The 18,612-nt window shown below is 38.6% G+C and overlaps 1 protein-coding gene across 1 annotated transcript in view; it reads right to left on the bottom strand.

Annotated features, from left to right (window-relative positions):
* Nucleotides 1-16,804, bottom strand: part of RGS22 (regulator of G protein signaling 22) — a 66,303-nt gene extending 49,499 nt beyond the window's left edge. The window contains 6 exon segments of the mRNA XM_064441770.1: nucleotides 4,324-4,545; nucleotides 12,760-12,822; nucleotides 16,096-16,124; nucleotides 16,562-16,577; nucleotides 16,579-16,640; nucleotides 16,780-16,804. Of these exon segments, the coding sequence (XP_064297840.1) occupies nucleotides 4,324-4,545; nucleotides 12,760-12,822; nucleotides 16,096-16,124; nucleotides 16,562-16,577; nucleotides 16,579-16,640; nucleotides 16,780-16,804 (417 nt within the window).
* Nucleotides 16,805-18,612: the final 1,808 nt, after the last annotated feature.

The raw sequence follows: 18,612 nt of genomic DNA, 5'->3' as shown, positions 1-18,612 counted from the left end.
CTTAAAGGTGTCCAACATGGCTGAGTCAACTACTTCCCTGGGGAGATTATTCCAATGGTTGTCTGTCCTCACTGTGAAAAACTTTCCTCTTGTGTCCAATCAGAATCTCCCCAAGAGCAACTTGTGTCCATTCCCCCTCGTCCTCTCCATGTGACTCCATGTACAAAGGGAGTCTCCATCTTCTTTGCAACTACCCCTGAAGTACTGGTACATGGTAATGAGATCCCCTCTAAGCCTCCTTTTCTCAAGCCTGCCCTCATATGGCAGGCTTCCCAGTCCTGTGATCATCTTGGTAGCCCTCCTCTGGACCCCTTCCAGCCTGACCACATCCTCTTTTTTTAGCGGGGACCAGAACTGTACACAGTACTCCAGGTGTGGCCTGACAAGCACTGGATAGAGTGAGGTAATGACTTCTTTCTCTCTGCTGGTGATGGCCTTTTTGATGCCACCCAGCATCCTATTGGCCTTCTTGGCCGCAGCAGCACACTGTTCGCTCATGTTGAGCTTTCTGTCCACCAGGACCCCCAGGTCCCTTTCCACAGAGCTGTTCTCCAGCCAGGTCCATCCCAGTCTGTGCTGCACTCCCAGAATATGTTTTCCCAGGTGCATAACCTTACACTTTTCCTTGTTGAACTTCATAAGGTTCTTGCTTACACAATGAACCTCATTTTTATTATCCAGTTTAGACTTAATTGTGCTGGGCCAATTGAGTTCCTTTACTTTCGGATTAACAGCTAACAAGGTCTGAATCTGATTTCACCTATAAGAATACCACTTTTTAAAGAAATCATGGGTGTTTTTTCTTCAGAAATAATGTGCATATGAATCATGCTTTTACTGTGCAATTCCAAATGCAAATTAGATGTTTATAAATTTTCTGCAATAGGAAACTGCTAATTTTTCTGACTTTATCACAGTTTATAAATAACCACTATTATATTTTTCCTCAAGAATTTGAGGGTTAAGAAACCCTTAACTTAAATTATACTCCCAGAATGGGAGAACTGTGGATATTAAAACCAAAATCAAACAAATAAAAAGCCAACCATTTATCACCTTTTTCACTTTTATGTTGGAGCATTGCGTAACTGCATTGCACACAGTAACTCTTGTAGTGGAAACCTAAGTGCGTTATGAATCAGGCCCATACAGATTTCTGCTCAGGCCATCTAAGCCTCAGTGCCTCATCAAAGCCGAAAGGGAGGTGTCTCCAAAGATTGGTTTGAGGGGTGTGAGGGAGGTGTTGAGCAGTGAGCTACACAGAGCCAGCTAACCAAAAAAGTATGCCTAGAGTCTTACACAGAGAGCAAGCTCTCTATGAGCCAGAGGTATCCATAGCCATTTCCCTTAGAAATGACACACAGCACACTTGTTAATTTTCTTTTTCCAAGAGCTTATGCTTTCCACTCTTAGGGAATGACCTGTTATATTTATCTGAGGTGCATTTTTCCTTTTAGTGAAGGTGAGATTGATGATTTGGAAAAATGCAGTGACTCTGCTTATCCATAAAAACAGGTGAAGTTTGGGCAAGGATAGGTGCTACTGGTTATATCAAATAATCAGTTCATGTAGATTACATTTAAAATTTTCTTTCCATGAGCTAATATTCCACTAGGGACAGGGTTATTTCTGTCTCTAATATATCTGTAGGGGATTAAAAAAAAATGAATTACTCAGAAAGTGGGTGTTTTCACTTAGAGAGAAGAAAATATTTCAAAATATGGAAAGCTTATGTTGGCAGTGGCTCATACAATGTAATTTGTGGAGATGGAGACTAATTACTCCCAACCACACAGTGTATGCCTCTTTTTGGTAATTGACAAGTGTTTTTTTTAAATACAGAAGATTGTCTCTTTATTTTGGTATTTAACATTTATGTGTTTACTGACTCACAGCCCAGTGTTTTTTATCTCAGTGATTCATAACATGATCATGTCTGTACATGGCTGCTACACAAAATTATATATATACTATCAGAAGGAAAGAAACTCTAGTCTTTCCCCTTCCCCAGAGGAAGATGCTACATTTAATCTGATGAGTTTTGTTACCTTGGTTAGCTTCCTTACACAATCAGCCCTAGGACTTGCTGGGACCTAATCCAGCAAAGCTTTTAGCACGTGTTTAAGTTTAAGCATGTGTTTAACTTCCCTTGATTAAAGTTAAACACATCTTAAGTGCTTTGCTGAACTGGGGTTTCTCTGAAGTAAGGTATGTGGGATGCCAGCCAGTTTCTTTCTGTAGTTGTGATCAATTCTACCCAACTCTGTTAGTTTTTTTCTTAATATATTTTATGCCAAATTGATTAGACTGTTGATAAGAAGATACTTACCTCCGTATCAATAATTTGCAAGTGTGCATGCACACATGCAGAGAACTTTTGCTTATCTGCAAATTCGTAACAGTCTGAGAGGGAAGAAAAATACAGAGAAAAATGCCACTGGGTGTACTTCTTAGGCAAGACGTGTTTAAATTCTGGCTGTAGCCTGAAAGGCCTTATAGGATTCTCCAATCATAGCTCATTTTCATTAGTTATGTGCCAGTGATGGCCACTCAAGCTGACTTTTTGTAGTAATGTAACATTCAAAGCAACTGTCAATTTCTTCAGTCAGTGTGAAGAAAGCAGTCAAAGCAGAGGAGGCAGCATCACCCAATGCCTGGAAGATCAAATCCTATTTGATTTGAACTGAACTACTTGATGTAGTTGGTCCTGGATGACTTCTTCTGGTTCAGTCATAGTGTAGTACAACGAATGAAGCTGACTTCTTTCACCTTGTGTAGTTACAGTAACAATTTTTGGCATACTGTTTTTTAGGACATTTTGTTCCAGCTCAGCCTTGAGATGCCAAGCTGAACTGGATGAGGCATCTGCGTTACCTGTCCAGTAAAGGAGGAGTCAAAAATAAGAAGAAACATCATCCTTTCCTCCAAAAATAAGTGTACTGAGGCATACTGCTCCTCAAAAGGCATGATGCTTCCCATCTATGGAAGATGGGCCAGAGAAAGAAATGTATTCTTAAATAAAACAGGAGCCCTGTTGCTCCAAACCACATGAAAGATGTAAGTAATAGTGAAATGCCTTTGAATTTGTCAAGAAAGGCCATCCATAGTTGCAATACTGTGAGGTTATCCCAGAGAGCAATGTTAGTCACACTTACACAAGCACACAACTTTTCCTCAGTTGAATCCTGAAAGCAAATAAGAAATCGAGACTAGCTCTTCTGCTTTTGTGCTCTCAAGCAAAGCACTTGTGAAAATAATTACTTAACGTGGTCAGGATGTCTGTGAGCCTTGTCCTATTGTAGCATTTGTCCAGTTTAGAGGCAGATAATTGCAATCTCACATTACTATCATTTTGTTAAGCTTCGTTGCCTTTTGACCTCTCTCAACACTGTTTTCTTTTCTGAAAATCATTAAACTTATACTGGGCAAAGCAGCAGACTTACAACTCCCTGATTTTCTCTCAGCTTTCCAGCTATGACATAATCTAGAGCAGCCGCCTCTAAAAATGTAGCAAGACCTTAGGCTGGCCTTGAATGAAATGAACTGAAGTCACATCAGTCACACCAATGCAAAGCAAGCAAGAAAGGAATAAACCAAGTATTCCAGTGAAATATTTTTTCTCCTCCAAAGATATTGTTTAAAGGTAAACAATTAGTTAGGCTGTCTTGTAGTCTCTCAGGTGCTTCAATTCCCAATTTTTACCTGCCTACTTTAGTGCTGAAGAAAGCCCTGAAAGTAAATAGGTAAGAATACCAAAATTGATAGTGTCTAAGCAAGCCTGAAACAAGATTTTTTTCTAAAATCCAACCTATCTTTCTACTAATTTAGCTTTCTTGTTGCCAAAGATTATTTTCTCTGGCCATTTCAATTGATGCTAACCATGTAAATCCTTTGGGGATTAATGGAAGAGAGACTTATGTGTTGCCAGACCACAGATGAGCTCATAGCCACACAAGGAAATTAATTAATAAGGAAAGACTGAGATGCATTAGTTTCAGTCAATTTGCACATTCCAGGGATCACTAGTAAAGTAACTGTTGTCATAATATTTTTTCTTTTAATATTAAAAAGTATTCAGACCACACAACTGACTCCTGCCCTACAGAATTTTCAAAATTCTGTGCTACGGGATATACATGTGTAATTCCATTCACTTGTCTGCTAGACACATGTGCATTGCAGGGCATAATTTGGCCCATCATTATGTTTTCCTAACATAAATTAACATTTTTCCCAAGCTACCAAGCCAAACACAACAATAACTACTGCCAGTATCTCTACAGTAAGATCTAAATATAAACTCAGGGGCTATAAGATGCTTACCATAGTGTTGTAATTTGGATCAATATTGAAGGTTGGAGAAGCTCTGCGCATTTTGGAGAACTGCCTGTCATTCTTTGCTTTCCTTAGAACATCATAAATGGGGTTTGGAGGTTTCTGATCATGCAGAATTTTTTTCAGCTGGCTTTCCAGGTGTTGTGGGGCATCATTAACTACTTCAAAAACCCCAAAGTCAGAGTTAAACTTAACTGATTGGGCAAAAGTCTGCAAAAGAAGTTTGGAAAGTTTATGACATTGTAATAAAGAAACTCTTTCACTTAAGAAAGTTACTTTTTATAGTACAGAAGCATCCTACAGAATGCAAGCTGGTATTATGAGGCTTCTTTCTCTTGCCTGCTGTAGTTTATGTTTAGGGCTGGGAATAGTAATTTTTCTGCATTCTTGTTATTTAGTCTCTTTGCTGTATACCTTTCCAAAGCATTCCTACTTTTTGTCTCAGCTATGCTTAACTGTCAAGAATTTAACTCATTCTAGATCACAGACCATTCTTTTTCACATGCAGATAATAGATCCAGTACACAGAAGTCTAGAATATATAATGCACAGTAACTTTAGTAACTGGTCTGCAGGAGACTACTTACCTGTAGGACCAAATCTCCAGTGTTACTCTCCCATTCATTACCACAAACAATCAAGGCTTGAAAAGATTAGCAATGAAGCTGACCTTTTAAATGTAATATGCATTGGAGGAGGATGCATCTGAAGATTTCCATATGTGGGAAAGGCTTTTCACCATATTGTTACTTGTGCGTCAAACACGTACCAAAACCTATGCCCATAGTAAGTATTATTATACATCACTAGATCAGTCAGACACTGTATAATACATGAAGTAGACCAAACTTCAATGTCAGCTATGTAATTGTAATTTTTCTCAACTCAAAAAAAACCCATTGCATGGATACTCATTAATACAGAGCCATCTTTCATCTTTTGAGCTCTGGTATTAGGTATTTCCCTAAAAGACTATCTTTCAAATTTGCTTACTTGAAATGAAGAGGGAAAATATGGATGAATTTTACTGAAGTAATGAGGGATACCCAAGACAGTTATGAATATGAGCTTATATACAGCCAGGACATATAAGCATCTCCACACTGAGCTGGAGGACAAGAAGACATTCTGTATTTAAGAACTGAAGAAAATCCTGTCCATATCCAGACCCAGTGGCAAAATTCTTTTTGGCTTTGTTCCAGACAGGATCCCACCTGGTGTTTGTACAGTTAAGTTCCCCTGCACTTAATAAGATTTTTTTTTTCAAGCACTGTATTTTTCATTTCCTTGAACTTTTTCATGTATCATATACCTACACACATAGACATAATTCTTATACATACATATGTTGAATACATGCTACATATAATATAGAAATACATCACAGACCAATTTCATTCTTCTTCAATACTATGTAAGTCCAAAGTAACCATATCAGCATCAGCTATTTTGTTGCTTCTGTCTGAAGCCCCCTTGTTGATCAATGTCTTGTAGAGCACTGCCCAGGATTGAACCACGTGGCTGCAACATGTGGTTACAACATTCCCTACTTATCCCATAATGTCTCACTGTGGAGGCTCAGCCTGGCAAATCATGTAGCATGTGAGAGCTTTAAGTGTGTGATTAGTGCCTATGACATCACACTGTCCCTGCTCAGAGCTATGCATTGAATTGCATTAAGCTGTTTAGTTACCTAACTTCAGTTGAAATCATGGCTTGGTTTTTGTTCTCTGACACCTTGTGCCTCATTTGGCATTAATTTTCTCCAAGGTACTGTGCAGGTTTTAGTGTTTTTTCTCCAGATGTACTGAACAGCATTTTAAAGAGGCTTTTATGTGTGGTAGATTTCTCTATACTTCATTCAGACCTTCTCCCAGTTTGGTATGTGTACATTTCATTTACTTTCAAACCTAATTGGGGCTGCTACCAGCTTTTAAGTGACAAAGTGTGCAACCATAATAACCTCCAAATGCAGTCTTCCTTATTTATTTTTTCATGTTTTTAAAAAGGAAACAGAAGAAAGGACACTAAGAATCAAGGTGCTTCAGTCTCTCAGGATTTGAAATGCTCTTGCTTGTGGAAAAAAGCAAAGTGCAATTCCCATAATGTAGGGCTACATGACTAGGCATGACCAGATTATTTTGGTTCCATGTTATTCAACTTGAAAACTAAGCAAAGGCAACATTAGTTTATCACACAGAGCTACTTTTACTTAATCCTTTGTAACTTACTCTAAATCTAGGTTTTTCAATACACATTCTAATTATCTGAACAGAAAACACACAGCAATTTTAATGCAGTGAAACAGATGTTAGTGACAATTTTTTAAATGTGAAGTGTATTGCTATTTTGCAAGTCTGACTACAAATCATTTATAAGAAAAATTTACTAATGGAACAAAAGAACATATGCTCATGGAACAAGTAGATTAAGACTTCATATACTACATATTTGACTGGAAAAGGTGGTTCTAGTCCAGACTTTTGGGTTTCAGACAAAGGTGTAGTCACCTATCCCCAGGAACATCAAAAGGCACGCATACTTCTTTTATCAGTCAGAGAGTAGCCAGTAGATCCCCTTTATCTGACACTAGTAAGACTACATCTGGAATACTGCATCCAGTTTTGGGTCCCTAGTACAAGAAGGATGTTCATAAATTTGAGTAAATCGAGCAGACAACTGCTGAGATGGTCAGAGGCTGGAGCACTTGCTCTGTGAGGAGAGGCTGAGGGAACAGGGCTTGTTTAGCCTCAAGAAGAGACAGCTCTGGGAGGACCTAGCAGCTGTCTTACAGTACTTACAAGGAGGTTACTGAGAAGACAGAGCCAGGCTTTCACGGAGGTGCCTGGTTGGAGGACAGGAGACCATGGTCAGACACTGAAACAGTAGAGTTTTCAACTGTATATAAGAAAAAAGGTAATTGTGGGACACTTAGCATTGGAACAGACTGTCCAGAGTGACAATTGAATCAGTTGTTGGAGATTTTCAAGAGCAACTGGAGAAAGTGCCAAGCAACCTCGTGTCAACACTAAAGCATTGACCCTGCTTTGGGCGGGAGGCTGGACTACAGACCTGCCCAAAGCCCCTTCCAGCATGAGTGATCTATGATTTTGTACAAATCCCAAATTCTACCAGATAGACCATCTCATCAAAGTATTGTATAAAAGCATTTTAGAACAGTTTAAGCCCTTTGGGAGAAGTATATTTCACTTGCTTAATTAAGAAACCTAGAATAATAAATCAGAATATTTTTATAAGCTTAATAAAAGAATAGGTAAGTCCTGACCATCTTAACTCATCCCCACCACAAAAATAAAAGTGATAATGTCATGACAAAAATCAAATGGGAACACAAAAAAAAAATTGACCTGATTTCTTGTAGGAAATATTTTCCCAGTTATAGTACAGGACAGAGAGGATTAGTCAATCCATTTCCCTCTCAGTATGTGAAAAACTTTGGAACACAACACATAGTCTAACCATTCCCACACATTAAAAGCCACAAAAAAAAAAAAAAACCCAAACAAAAAAAAACCAAAACAAAACAAAAAAACCTGCTCAATACCCTGTAGCGAACTTAAAACCTTTCCCACAGAAATCAAGTGCCATAAAATCCTACAGTGTTTCACAGGACAATAATGAGAGAGGTTTATAGCATCACCAATATTCTAAGTCATTGCAATAACAAGGAATCTCTTCAGTGAAGATGCCTATGTTAAAAAGTGGGTGATAGCCTACACTATAAAGGAATGGGAAAAAATTATCCGTGCCAATCTAATATACTAAGAAATGTCTTTCTTACCCCACATTTGGCAAGCATTTTGGCTTTTTACAGACAAGTAAAATACACTAACAAAAAATAAGAGTATCAATGCACCCTTCCCTACATTCTCTTCTAGTCTGGGCCAATTTTTGATCCTTTGAAGATAGAAAGGGAAAACTACTGAGCCAAATTATACCTCAAGATGTTAAGAAAAAATAAATCAGGTTTGGCAGAAGCCTTGAAGCTTGGGATTCATACATTATGAATTTAGCACAATAAATAGGATCACAAGGAGTTGAGAATACCAACAAATAAGAAGTCTACAGACTTTGCAAACTGTTTCACTCACAGGCAATTTTCCCCTTGAACCCAGTATAACCAATGTAACTCAGTGTAGTCATCTCAGCTTCAGAAAAAATCTCCAAGCGAACAACAAAAAGCTGTCTTCAGACTGTGGTACAGCCATGCTATTAAATAAATAAACAATTGCGTGTACATTTTTTACAGCAAAGAAATTTCTTAGCTGTCAAATGGACATTGAATATGGTTTCAGCTGAAGAATAAATAGAATACATAATCCTGAAACCTAAAGTTATGCACTTAACTGAAGGGAAGGCAAATTTCCCTCACTCCTCCCAAAACAGAAACCAAAACAGCATCCATCACTATGTTGCCAGGATATCAGACATATAAATCTCACTGTTCTCTGCCTTAACAGTTTTCAGATATACTTAACTTCAGATACACTTAACAAATGTGTAAGTACACGCACCACATCCCACCCCGAGTAACGTAGTTTAATCCCAAGAGAAACAGAATGACCATTGCTTGGCCGCCTCTTAGGTTAAGGCCCTGAAAGGGCAGGAACGAATAGAGACCTCATCCAGGAGCTTTGCCAAAACTTCCTTAAGACGGGTATGTGTGTATCATAAATAAATGTCAGTGAGAGTCCAGACCAGAAGAGAATTTGAGCAGCTGTAGGAAGTGCCTGGAAAATTCACACTACACATGGTCAATGGCAAATTTCCCAGTGTCCTTAATAAGTCCAGGATTTCCCTTCTATTGATGAGTAAGACACAAGTCACATCACATTCCACAATCTAATTAAGAGAAAAGAGCATTTTCAGTAAAACTGCTATCAATAGGAAAAAAATCAGGAGAGCTTCCTTGAATATAGCAAACAAGTTTTAGTTCTGGGTAAGACTGAACATAGCATGCATGTAGGGCCTTACTTATGTAAAAGCCTTTTTAAGGGAGGTTGTATTGACACCTGCAGCCTCCCTCTACACACATGAAAAAAAACAAGGGGAGACTAATGAGCATGAATGGATGGCTTGAATTGGTACATTGATTCGTTGAATTATTCACAACCATCTTCAAAAAGAGAAGGGCCTGAACTGTGCAGCAGAGTGGATTGCTTTTTGCTTTCTGCCCTTTCCTTCATCTGCTACCAGTAGATCAGGCCTGTTTTCACTCTTGACAGCACCAGGTTTTCAGGGCCATTCTGTTTTCAGAAAGACCAATTGGCCCAAACTTTGTCACTTGTGCTTTAATTGTTTTCAGGATCATTACCTACATCAAATCCTGGATTCCAGACCACGCAGCAGAGTCACATTTAAGGTAAAACTGTTAGCTGCATACTGGACCATATCTGTCTTCCTAGACCATTTAGCACATTTTTTTTAAATCACACACAATAGTTCCTATTAGCATGAAAATTATATCAAGAAATCTATCTAGAGTATACTGCCTCTTCCTGTGTGGCACTACTAATACACCTCTGTGCTGCTAAGCAAGGAAAGGAGAATGTGTTTAATGTGATAAAAGGGATGAAGTAATTGCTTCATTCTCTCTTTTTTTTTTTTTTTATGAGAGGAGAGCTTTTATAGTGAGAACAGCTTTCAAATGAAGTAGTCTTCAAATCTGGAGTTGATAAAACTGTGGTCACTTGGTATCTTCCTGCTGCAAGGGAAACCCACAGCCAGGGACTTGACACCAGCAGTGCCACATCCTGAACATGCTTCAACTGAGGTGTAGTTAGCTCTTTTCTTTCTAGTGCAACACTTTGAGGACACAAAGAGGACAAGTGTATCTTCATCAGGATCACTGGTAACTGGAAAATGAGGGGTAAGGCCCCAGCACGGACTTGAGGTGGAACGAGTAGCAGGCAGCTTGTAGAGCCCAGGAGAAACAAGTTGACATTACTGCGCTTTCTTACTGAGGCCTCCAACTCTCCACTGGATGGTGATTTCTGACTTCTGAATTTTCATTCCTGGCTAAACATATTCTTGGATGTTTTAAACCCATGGATCAAAGACTTGAATTCTAGGGATGCCTGATGGGCTAGAGATGAAAATGTACCCAGGCCACGGTTTCTCTTAAAACTTTCATTTTAGATTAGTTACTAAGGAAAGTGTAATTCATTTATATATCATGTAATTGGTTTCTGCTACTGTGAAATTACTGTAATACTGGCAACAAGTGCCCTCACATGGTTTTTTCTATTATTTTGTCTTTCAGAAATATTTTGCTTACAAACTATCCTTCATTACAGTAGGTAGATCTTTGGAGTACCTAGATATCCATGTCAGATTGTACAGAATATTATTATAACAACAGGACTGCTTAAAGGGTATACTGTAAATCAAAGCAAAAAAAAAAAAATCTGCTGCTGCTATAGCAAGTCCCCAGTGACACATTATAAATCAACACAGAGGCACTCTCTTAAAATAAGCATACGCTATCCCTGATTTCTTGTATCAAGTCACACAATATTTTCAGTTTAACTTGTTGCCTAACTACTAGCACACCTGGGTAATACTGTTCCTAGGCAACAGTGTGTAAGCACAACAAGAATAAAGCAATGGAAATTTCAATGTGGTGTTTTAGTAGAAGCCTTCTGAGGAGGAGAGGGAAATGGGGAATATAAGGTATTCAAACCACAGAACTCAAGGCATTAATAGAACTTAATCCTGAAGAAAGTAAATCCTCAAGAAAAGCTCACAGAGAAAATAAAACCAATTATGAGAACATTACAGATAAAAATAGCTAACAGAGCATCTGTTTTCATGAAGGTATGTAAATATATAGAAAAGATACCATGTGTCATCTTAGAAACCTACCAAGATTACCAGTGCAAAAGTATTTACTCATGAGAGTCTGTGAACTCTTTTCTATGGGCTTCTAGAGCAGTCAGGAGTGCCTGGACAATCACTGCTGCTCAGAGCTGCTAAGCTGTGCCAGGTCTGCAGACTGAGGAGCTCTCTGAGGCCAATGAGAATTTTGGCCTCTAATAGATGTCCTGAAATCTGTGCATGTCCAAGGAGACCCAGAAACTAAGCAGGCTGAACTTCTTACCTGCTTCATCCTCTGTGATTTGGGGAAAAATTGAAGCATAGTTTCCAAATAAGCAGCAAAGGCGTGGAGGATGGTATTTGTGTGCTAAGAACAATCTGGCACATGGAGGGAGGCCTGGGTTTAAAAGCTACGTAGTTAGGCTTCAATTTAGGCAGATATCCTAAAGTAGCTGTGGGGCTGGCATGGGGGTGAGGGGAAGAAGGAAAAAAACCCCAGGCCACTCACCACACATTTTCTTCCATCTGTATCTCCCTAGCTTTGTAAAAATTCTTAGGAATCTTGCCACGTGGTGAAAGCATGTAAAGGCTGAGCTCCTGAGAGAAGTTCATATCACTGTTGTGCACAAAATCCACACTCTGATATAGAGCTGTTTTAATACCTCCAGATTCTATTTTAAGATAAAAAATTGGTGTAGGGGACCCTATCCTACCATCCTTAGTTCTACAGCTCCCATTAGGTCTACTTTTAGACAAATCTGTGATGTGGTTTAGAAAGTACATCTAATTCTAGTTCAGTTTGGTAAGCCTGAATCATAACAGACCTTTCCACAGTGTCACTCATTGTTCCCATGGTGTCTCCCAGCCAATGTACCTCAGAGCTGTCCCACAGCCTGTCCCACTCCTAAAGCACTGCGGCCCAACAGACTGCACTATGAGAACACGTACCCATTCCTGCAACTTGCTTGGTGGGAACCACCACCAGCATCAGGAAGGGGCAGAATATTTCTTGATGCTCCTTGGACCTAAGACTATGGTGCAGACAGCACTGGAATAAATTAAGTTATGATACAGGGTAAGGCAGCATCCTTCTAGCTGCAGATGGGAGGCAAAGAGGAGGGGAGCATCAACTTTGAGGTCTTCACAGCCATGAAGAGAAACAGAGTTGTTTCCTGAGGAAAAGCAGTTATTAATCACCAAGCACATGGCCAGAAGAATGTAAAAGAACAAACATTTGTTATGGTGGCATGTTGTGATACTGGAACACCGGTGGACTCTTTATGCTTTTCAGTTAAATGTTTATGTATCTTTTCCATTTCCTATTCATATTATTTTAATGTACTGTGATTTAAATATGTAAATTTGCAAGAGAAAATCTATCTCCAGAAGTCCAGCTACTGTGTTATTTTTCCTGACAGGTAGTAATATTGACCAATAAGAGCTGCTACCATTAAAATACAGTCAAATTGTAAAAGCCATTTAATTTCCCAGTGGCAAAGTGAAAAATGTTCTAAGCTGGATTATTTTACTACTAATCTTAGTAAGGTGTTTCTTGTATTTTGCAAAGGATTTCTGTGAGGTACTTACTGGAAGGCTCAAAAATTCATTAAAGTAGTCCACAAGCATATCATCTGTGGCTAAGCATTCTTCCTACAGAGAGAAAAAAACACAAAATAAGACTTGTACTAATCTTTGCAAACATGGTTTAAATGTACCATTGCCTCAAACAATGACTTTTCCATGAGATATGACAGGAAAACTTCTCCAAAACGTTATTTCCCACTTTTGAGAATATAATCATTGCATCATTGCTATATTCTAGCCATTGCACATCACTGAGGTCCTCAGCAATTTTGAAAACCCATGTGAAGGTAAATTCTTTACGAAGAAATTTACAGATAAAGTCTTCATAAACCCAAAGGCTTCTAAATGCTGGAAATCTGCATGTTTACTTTTGAAAAAAATATGCATAAGCTAACTGTCTAGAAACTCCCTGCATTTTACCTTTCTCTCTCACATCTGGGAAGGAAGGGAGTATACAAGTTCACCAGAACTTACTTCTGCTCCCACATTGCTGCTTGGGGATGTTTTGGGGGCTGTTTGGGGAATAAAAGGGAGTTCACTGATCCATACTTTGGCTCACCAAGCAAGCAGTGTATGCCATACTTGGAATCACAGAAGTGGGAGGTTCCTGTTGACTTCATCAGAAGTGAAGTCTGCATCTGCAAGTGGTTTAGTACCCTTTCTGACCTGTGCATTTTAAATCCTGCTAACAAGACTCAAAAACTGTAGAATAGAAATTAATTATTTTGCTGTTGGCAAATCAATTTACATGGATCCCAATCTTACTTTTAACGCACTCAATACCACCTCCGCTCCCATTTCAATTCAACAGAAGTTAAAAGTAGTATATTATTCCATCGGTCTTCAGAAATCTGTCTTCAGTATAATGAACACTCCTGAACAGTTTTTAATAGTTTCAGTTTCTTGATTATTCTATTATTTCCGCCTTGCAACGCAAGGAGATTGCACCTAAATCAAATGTATTTGCTGGTATCAGCAAAAGCCTTGTGACACAAATCTTTTTTATCTTTCTTAAGTTCATAGCATTGAAATGTGCTAGTGAGGAATAGTGTTAAAGAGAGGTTATGCACCATGTACGTGGTATCACCTGTAGGCAGGCAGTATCTTGATCCAAACTCTACAGTGTCTAACCTAAATAGAGACAGCATGTACTTAGGTAAGGAAAAAATCTTGAGCTAATCTACTTTGATATGAACTCAGGAAGGCCTCTGCATGGCAAGACCTGATGGTGTTTGTGTGGTCTTAGTCTGCCAACATTTATTCCTTAGCACTTGTGGTTGCTACTGTGACTGATACAGGACAGTTAGCTCACGCTCATTCCTGCAAAACATTAACAACACTGAAAGGAAGACTTTCTGCATTACAGAGATCGTGCTTTATTTGGATCACAGGCCCATGGTCCAATGCAGTTGCAGTACCATGGACCTAGAGATGTTAGGGTGCTGATTAAATAGGAGAATTTACCAAAGTGTCTAACCCAAAGCATTTTGAAGTCAACAGAAAATCCTCTGCTAGTGCCACTAGGCAATCAATCAGATTGCAGTCTGCTTCATGTTTGGTTTGGGTAATGCACAATTAGATATGACACTGATAAGGAAGAACCTGAAGATGGCAAGATATTATAATACCCCATGTAAATATTTTATTGTTTCAAAGGACTTATTCAAAACAATTCATTTATTACTGGCTGAATTATAAGCTCTTTAAGAATACGCAGGTAACGTGTTTTTAATTTGCCAGGGATATAATTCTCTGTAGTCCCATATAACAGCAAGAAATGTAAATGCAGTGGTTGATTAAGCAATAATAAAATATTTATGATCTTATTAATGCAAGCTTTACTACTTACTGATCTTACTGCACCCATACACAATATACTTTCCTCTAGGTTTTGGAGGGGTTTTTGTGGTCAGTCTTATTTTCATTTGAAAGTATAGTTGCACTTTCATATTTGCACATTTTAGGTTATGGAGTTGCATATATAGTACTATAGCTTAGATTTTTGTGTTAGGAAGCATTTTGTTTCATTTCTTCCCATGACATCTTTCCTGCTGCACTAGTCCCAATTATGACTAGAAAAAGCTGCCTTACAATTGCAACTGGAAGTGAAGGTGTACTAAAAATTGGCCCAAAACTGCAGTTTTGCCCTCATGCAATGTGAGTACAAATAGGAATATCCTGGGCCTGTTTTCTATCGGTCTTTTAACATTGAAAGGAATTTTTAAATCATTTTGGCAATTGTATCCAACAATCACTTAGATATTTTGTAGAAACAAACCTAATGACATTCTATCTATAGTATTTGATAGCTTTCTCTATTAGTGCCGTCATGAAAAGTACAGAACACAGAAATATTGTTAGACACCAAAGAAATAGCTGAACGTGAGCACAAGTGGCACCATCTTGAAAGGTTTGCATTTCACATTGCAGCACCCACTAAAATGGTAAATACCTCTCCATATACTTTCTCCAAAGAGAAATTACATATTTCTCTTGAAAAATATATAATAAATGGCATCTTTAAGTGTCAAAAGTTAAACTTGGTACAAAACCCCAGTCCTGCATAGAATTCTGACAGCTTCATGTCTTTGTGTGAAATTCACCTGGAGTCAGACATGTCTAGTAACATTAAGTAGCCTGCAGAATCAAGGTTTAATGCAATGTAAATGTGCAGTTGAGAGATGTTTTCATATATATATAAAAAAATGTTTCTTCTCATGTACATATTTATATATGCTAAAAAGCTGCTACATATGTCATTTATCTCTACCTGAATTCAGTCTTGATTCTGTTTATGATAATATATTAGTATCTAGGGGCTCCCATAAGGAATAGCAATACAATTCTACTTTAAAATACACAGTTACAAATGTATCCAAAATGGGGAAGAAACAAACATTACCTAACCTGCAAAATTTAAGGTCTCATTTCATAAGAAATGCAGGTAAACAGATAAACATGTCAAATAAGATGACAAACATCAGGGAAACCTACAATTAGTTATGAGCAAAAGGTGGAAAAGGTAAAGTAAGGAGAAGATTGTTAAACCTGTCACGTTGGATCTTTCAGTTGATTGTTCCTTTCCTTCATCTTATTTCATTTTCCTTTCCATTTCCATCCTTATTCTCCAGACTTTCCTGTTTCTTTGGTGTTTTTCTAACTATTTTCAAACTAAGTATTTTTTTGTCTGAGAAAATTTAAGAAATTACTCAGTACTCCAAACTTAGAGGAAAGAAATGAGAAACCAGTTTCCAAATAGTTTCCAAAAAGTATTTTTGCCTTTTTTTCTCTACAGTTGCATGACAAAATGGATGATGAAGCCTTATAAGGCATACTTACAAACACTTCTTCTGTTATACATGGAGGCTCTGAAACACAAAAATGAAATATTGTATGTTATCCAAGCAATACGATCAGGCTTGTTCAACTACAATTACTGAACAGAAACAAAAAGTAGTGAGGCATGACAACCTTCCTGGATATTCTGAAATAAAATAACTTAGCCTGAGGAAACAAAATAAACTCTAAGAATATGCAGTAATGTTTATCCATGCATAAAAAGGTTGAATATCACAAGAATTATTTAAATATAATGGAAGTATTATTTAACTAGATTATTCTCATATATATCCATTAACTTCAGCTTTCCTTTGCAGAATGGATTACTAGAAGCTTGCTGGTTTTAATGAAAATACAGATTTGTGTGAGACTCTGGGAGCCTTGAACAGCAAATATTATGAATCATATGATAAAATTTAAAAAAAAAAAATGTAATTGTGGGTGTTCCCAGATAACCAAATCTCACTCATTCTAGGAAAATATATCCATCTTTTGTGATGCCACTTGAAGGGAGTAAAGTTCTCTCTTCAGATTGATGAATTTTGCTAGGCAAGTTTAAACCTAGCAGTTCAAAATCTCCCTCTTTTGTATCACCACCTCTGTACCTGAGACAATCACCCTGGGGCCAGACGCCCTGTCTGACACAGAGTCAGTCCATCACCCTGTGTGGAAAGTACTACATACCAGTGGTAAGCCTCTTCAGCCGCATCCTGGATCTACAGACATAAGGGCCAGCACTCACACCTGAAAGCTTACGACCTCATTTGCAAAGGTGAAACCTTTGACTGCAGACCAGAAGTGGAAGCTGCAGAGTCCCTGGGCCTGCCTGGGGACTGCTGATCTGCACCAGGGCAGGCTGGCTCTGCTGTGCGGCTCACAGCAAGCCCGTTGCTATGGCACTGCAAACAATGCACAGGATAAGCTGAGTGGTAAGCAAATACTTCTACTGCTGATGCAAAGCTCCCTGAAGCAGACTTGGATATCATGCACACTGATGATATGGTACCAAAAGAGATGCTTGTGAACTTGGAATTTGAGAATACTTGCAGCAAGAAATGAAATTAAATACTGTTTTCTCAACCAACTTAGGCAGCTCTTAGTCCAAAATTATATTCTACCTTCTCCTAAATCAGCAAAACCCTTCAGCCATGTGGGATTTTGCCTTAAAAATCTCTCACACCATATGACTGATCACCAACTGATCTACATGTATCAAATAATTCTGCATTCATAAGCGGGCTGTAAGGCTTGATCCCAAGTAGCAAAATCAGTCCTATCTATGGTAGAAAACTTCCACTGCAGCCAAGTAAGAAAAGGTAAGGAGCTTTGTATTTCTAAGGCTGAGGTAAAACGTGGGCTGTTTCCTAACAGGTATAAATGGCTTCATTACGATGTGCCAGAAACACAACCTGAAGCGTTGGTAACAGCCTTCTCTACTTCCTCCTGCTGCCAGGGCCTGGACCTAATGGAAATCCAAAGGCAGCTGCATTTTCTCCCAGTTAGGGAAAAGTTTATTAATACCCTAGGTGGAAGGAAAAAAGACATTAAAAGACATAGAATAGAGCCTACTCCCAGAATGTCAGTTTCTTCCTTGGATCAAGGGGGGTACTCCAGGATATAAGAAAAGGTCACATTTCTGGTATGGTCAGCAAAAGTTGTGTACAGAGAAGAAATTCAGGCTCCTATACAAGGATTCCAGTGGACTTCAGATGTTCCACAACTGGGATCTGACAACACCCATATCTAGCGTGTATCTGGTCCTAGAACTGCCTTAATTCTTCAGGCCCCTTCAGGTTTTTTGGCATGACGTTTCCCTCAAAGGTCCTACTGCTGCTTATTTCCAGAACAGCACTGTTTTCAGTACCTTGGCATGCATCCCACTGGGATCTGTTGTACCAGATATCATGCATGCAAGTTATATTAAGGGCTCCTTTGAGAAGCCTAATCCATCAGCTATGCTCAGAAAGTGCCCAAAAGACACCAAGAGCTTCCAATTCCCAGCAAATTCTATCATTTGTGCCACCTTTCACAGAGCAGTATAGTATCTTCAGTCATACTTTTCAGCTATGAAAAAAAGTTTTATTTTAATTCATATATGACACTAGTGGAGTCCATGATGAGGTAAAAACAGAATAAATGCGCATGCTCAGGGACTACAGCTTTAAGTCCAGGAATCGTTGACTGTCAAAAAATGAACAAGCAGCAAATCAGACGCCATAGAGGCAGGGAAAATGGCTTCCTCTCCTAGACATGGTGTTTTGCACCCTCCTCTCCAGGTGTGCATTCCCACTCCAGAGAGTGCCTGCCCAAATGCAACAGTCACTGTTCTAATTACTAAATGTCAGAATAACACCTCTTCTAATTGTCTTGGTGTAATGTTGTTAGCTGTCTGATTAGCTTTTTAGGGTGGAATATTTTGTGGGACTTTTTTCCACTTAAGGGAAGAACACTATTTCCAAAGACCTACAAGAAAACCTGAATAACATCATAGCCAAGATACACATTTCAACCAAAAGT

The sequence above is a fragment of the Phalacrocorax carbo genome, chromosome 2, assembly GCF_963921805.1.
Source record: "Phalacrocorax carbo chromosome 2, bPhaCar2.1, whole genome shotgun sequence".
Lineage (NCBI taxonomy): Eukaryota > Metazoa > Chordata > Aves > Suliformes > Phalacrocoracidae > Phalacrocorax > Phalacrocorax carbo.
This window is presented reverse-complemented; position numbering and strand designations above follow the sequence as displayed.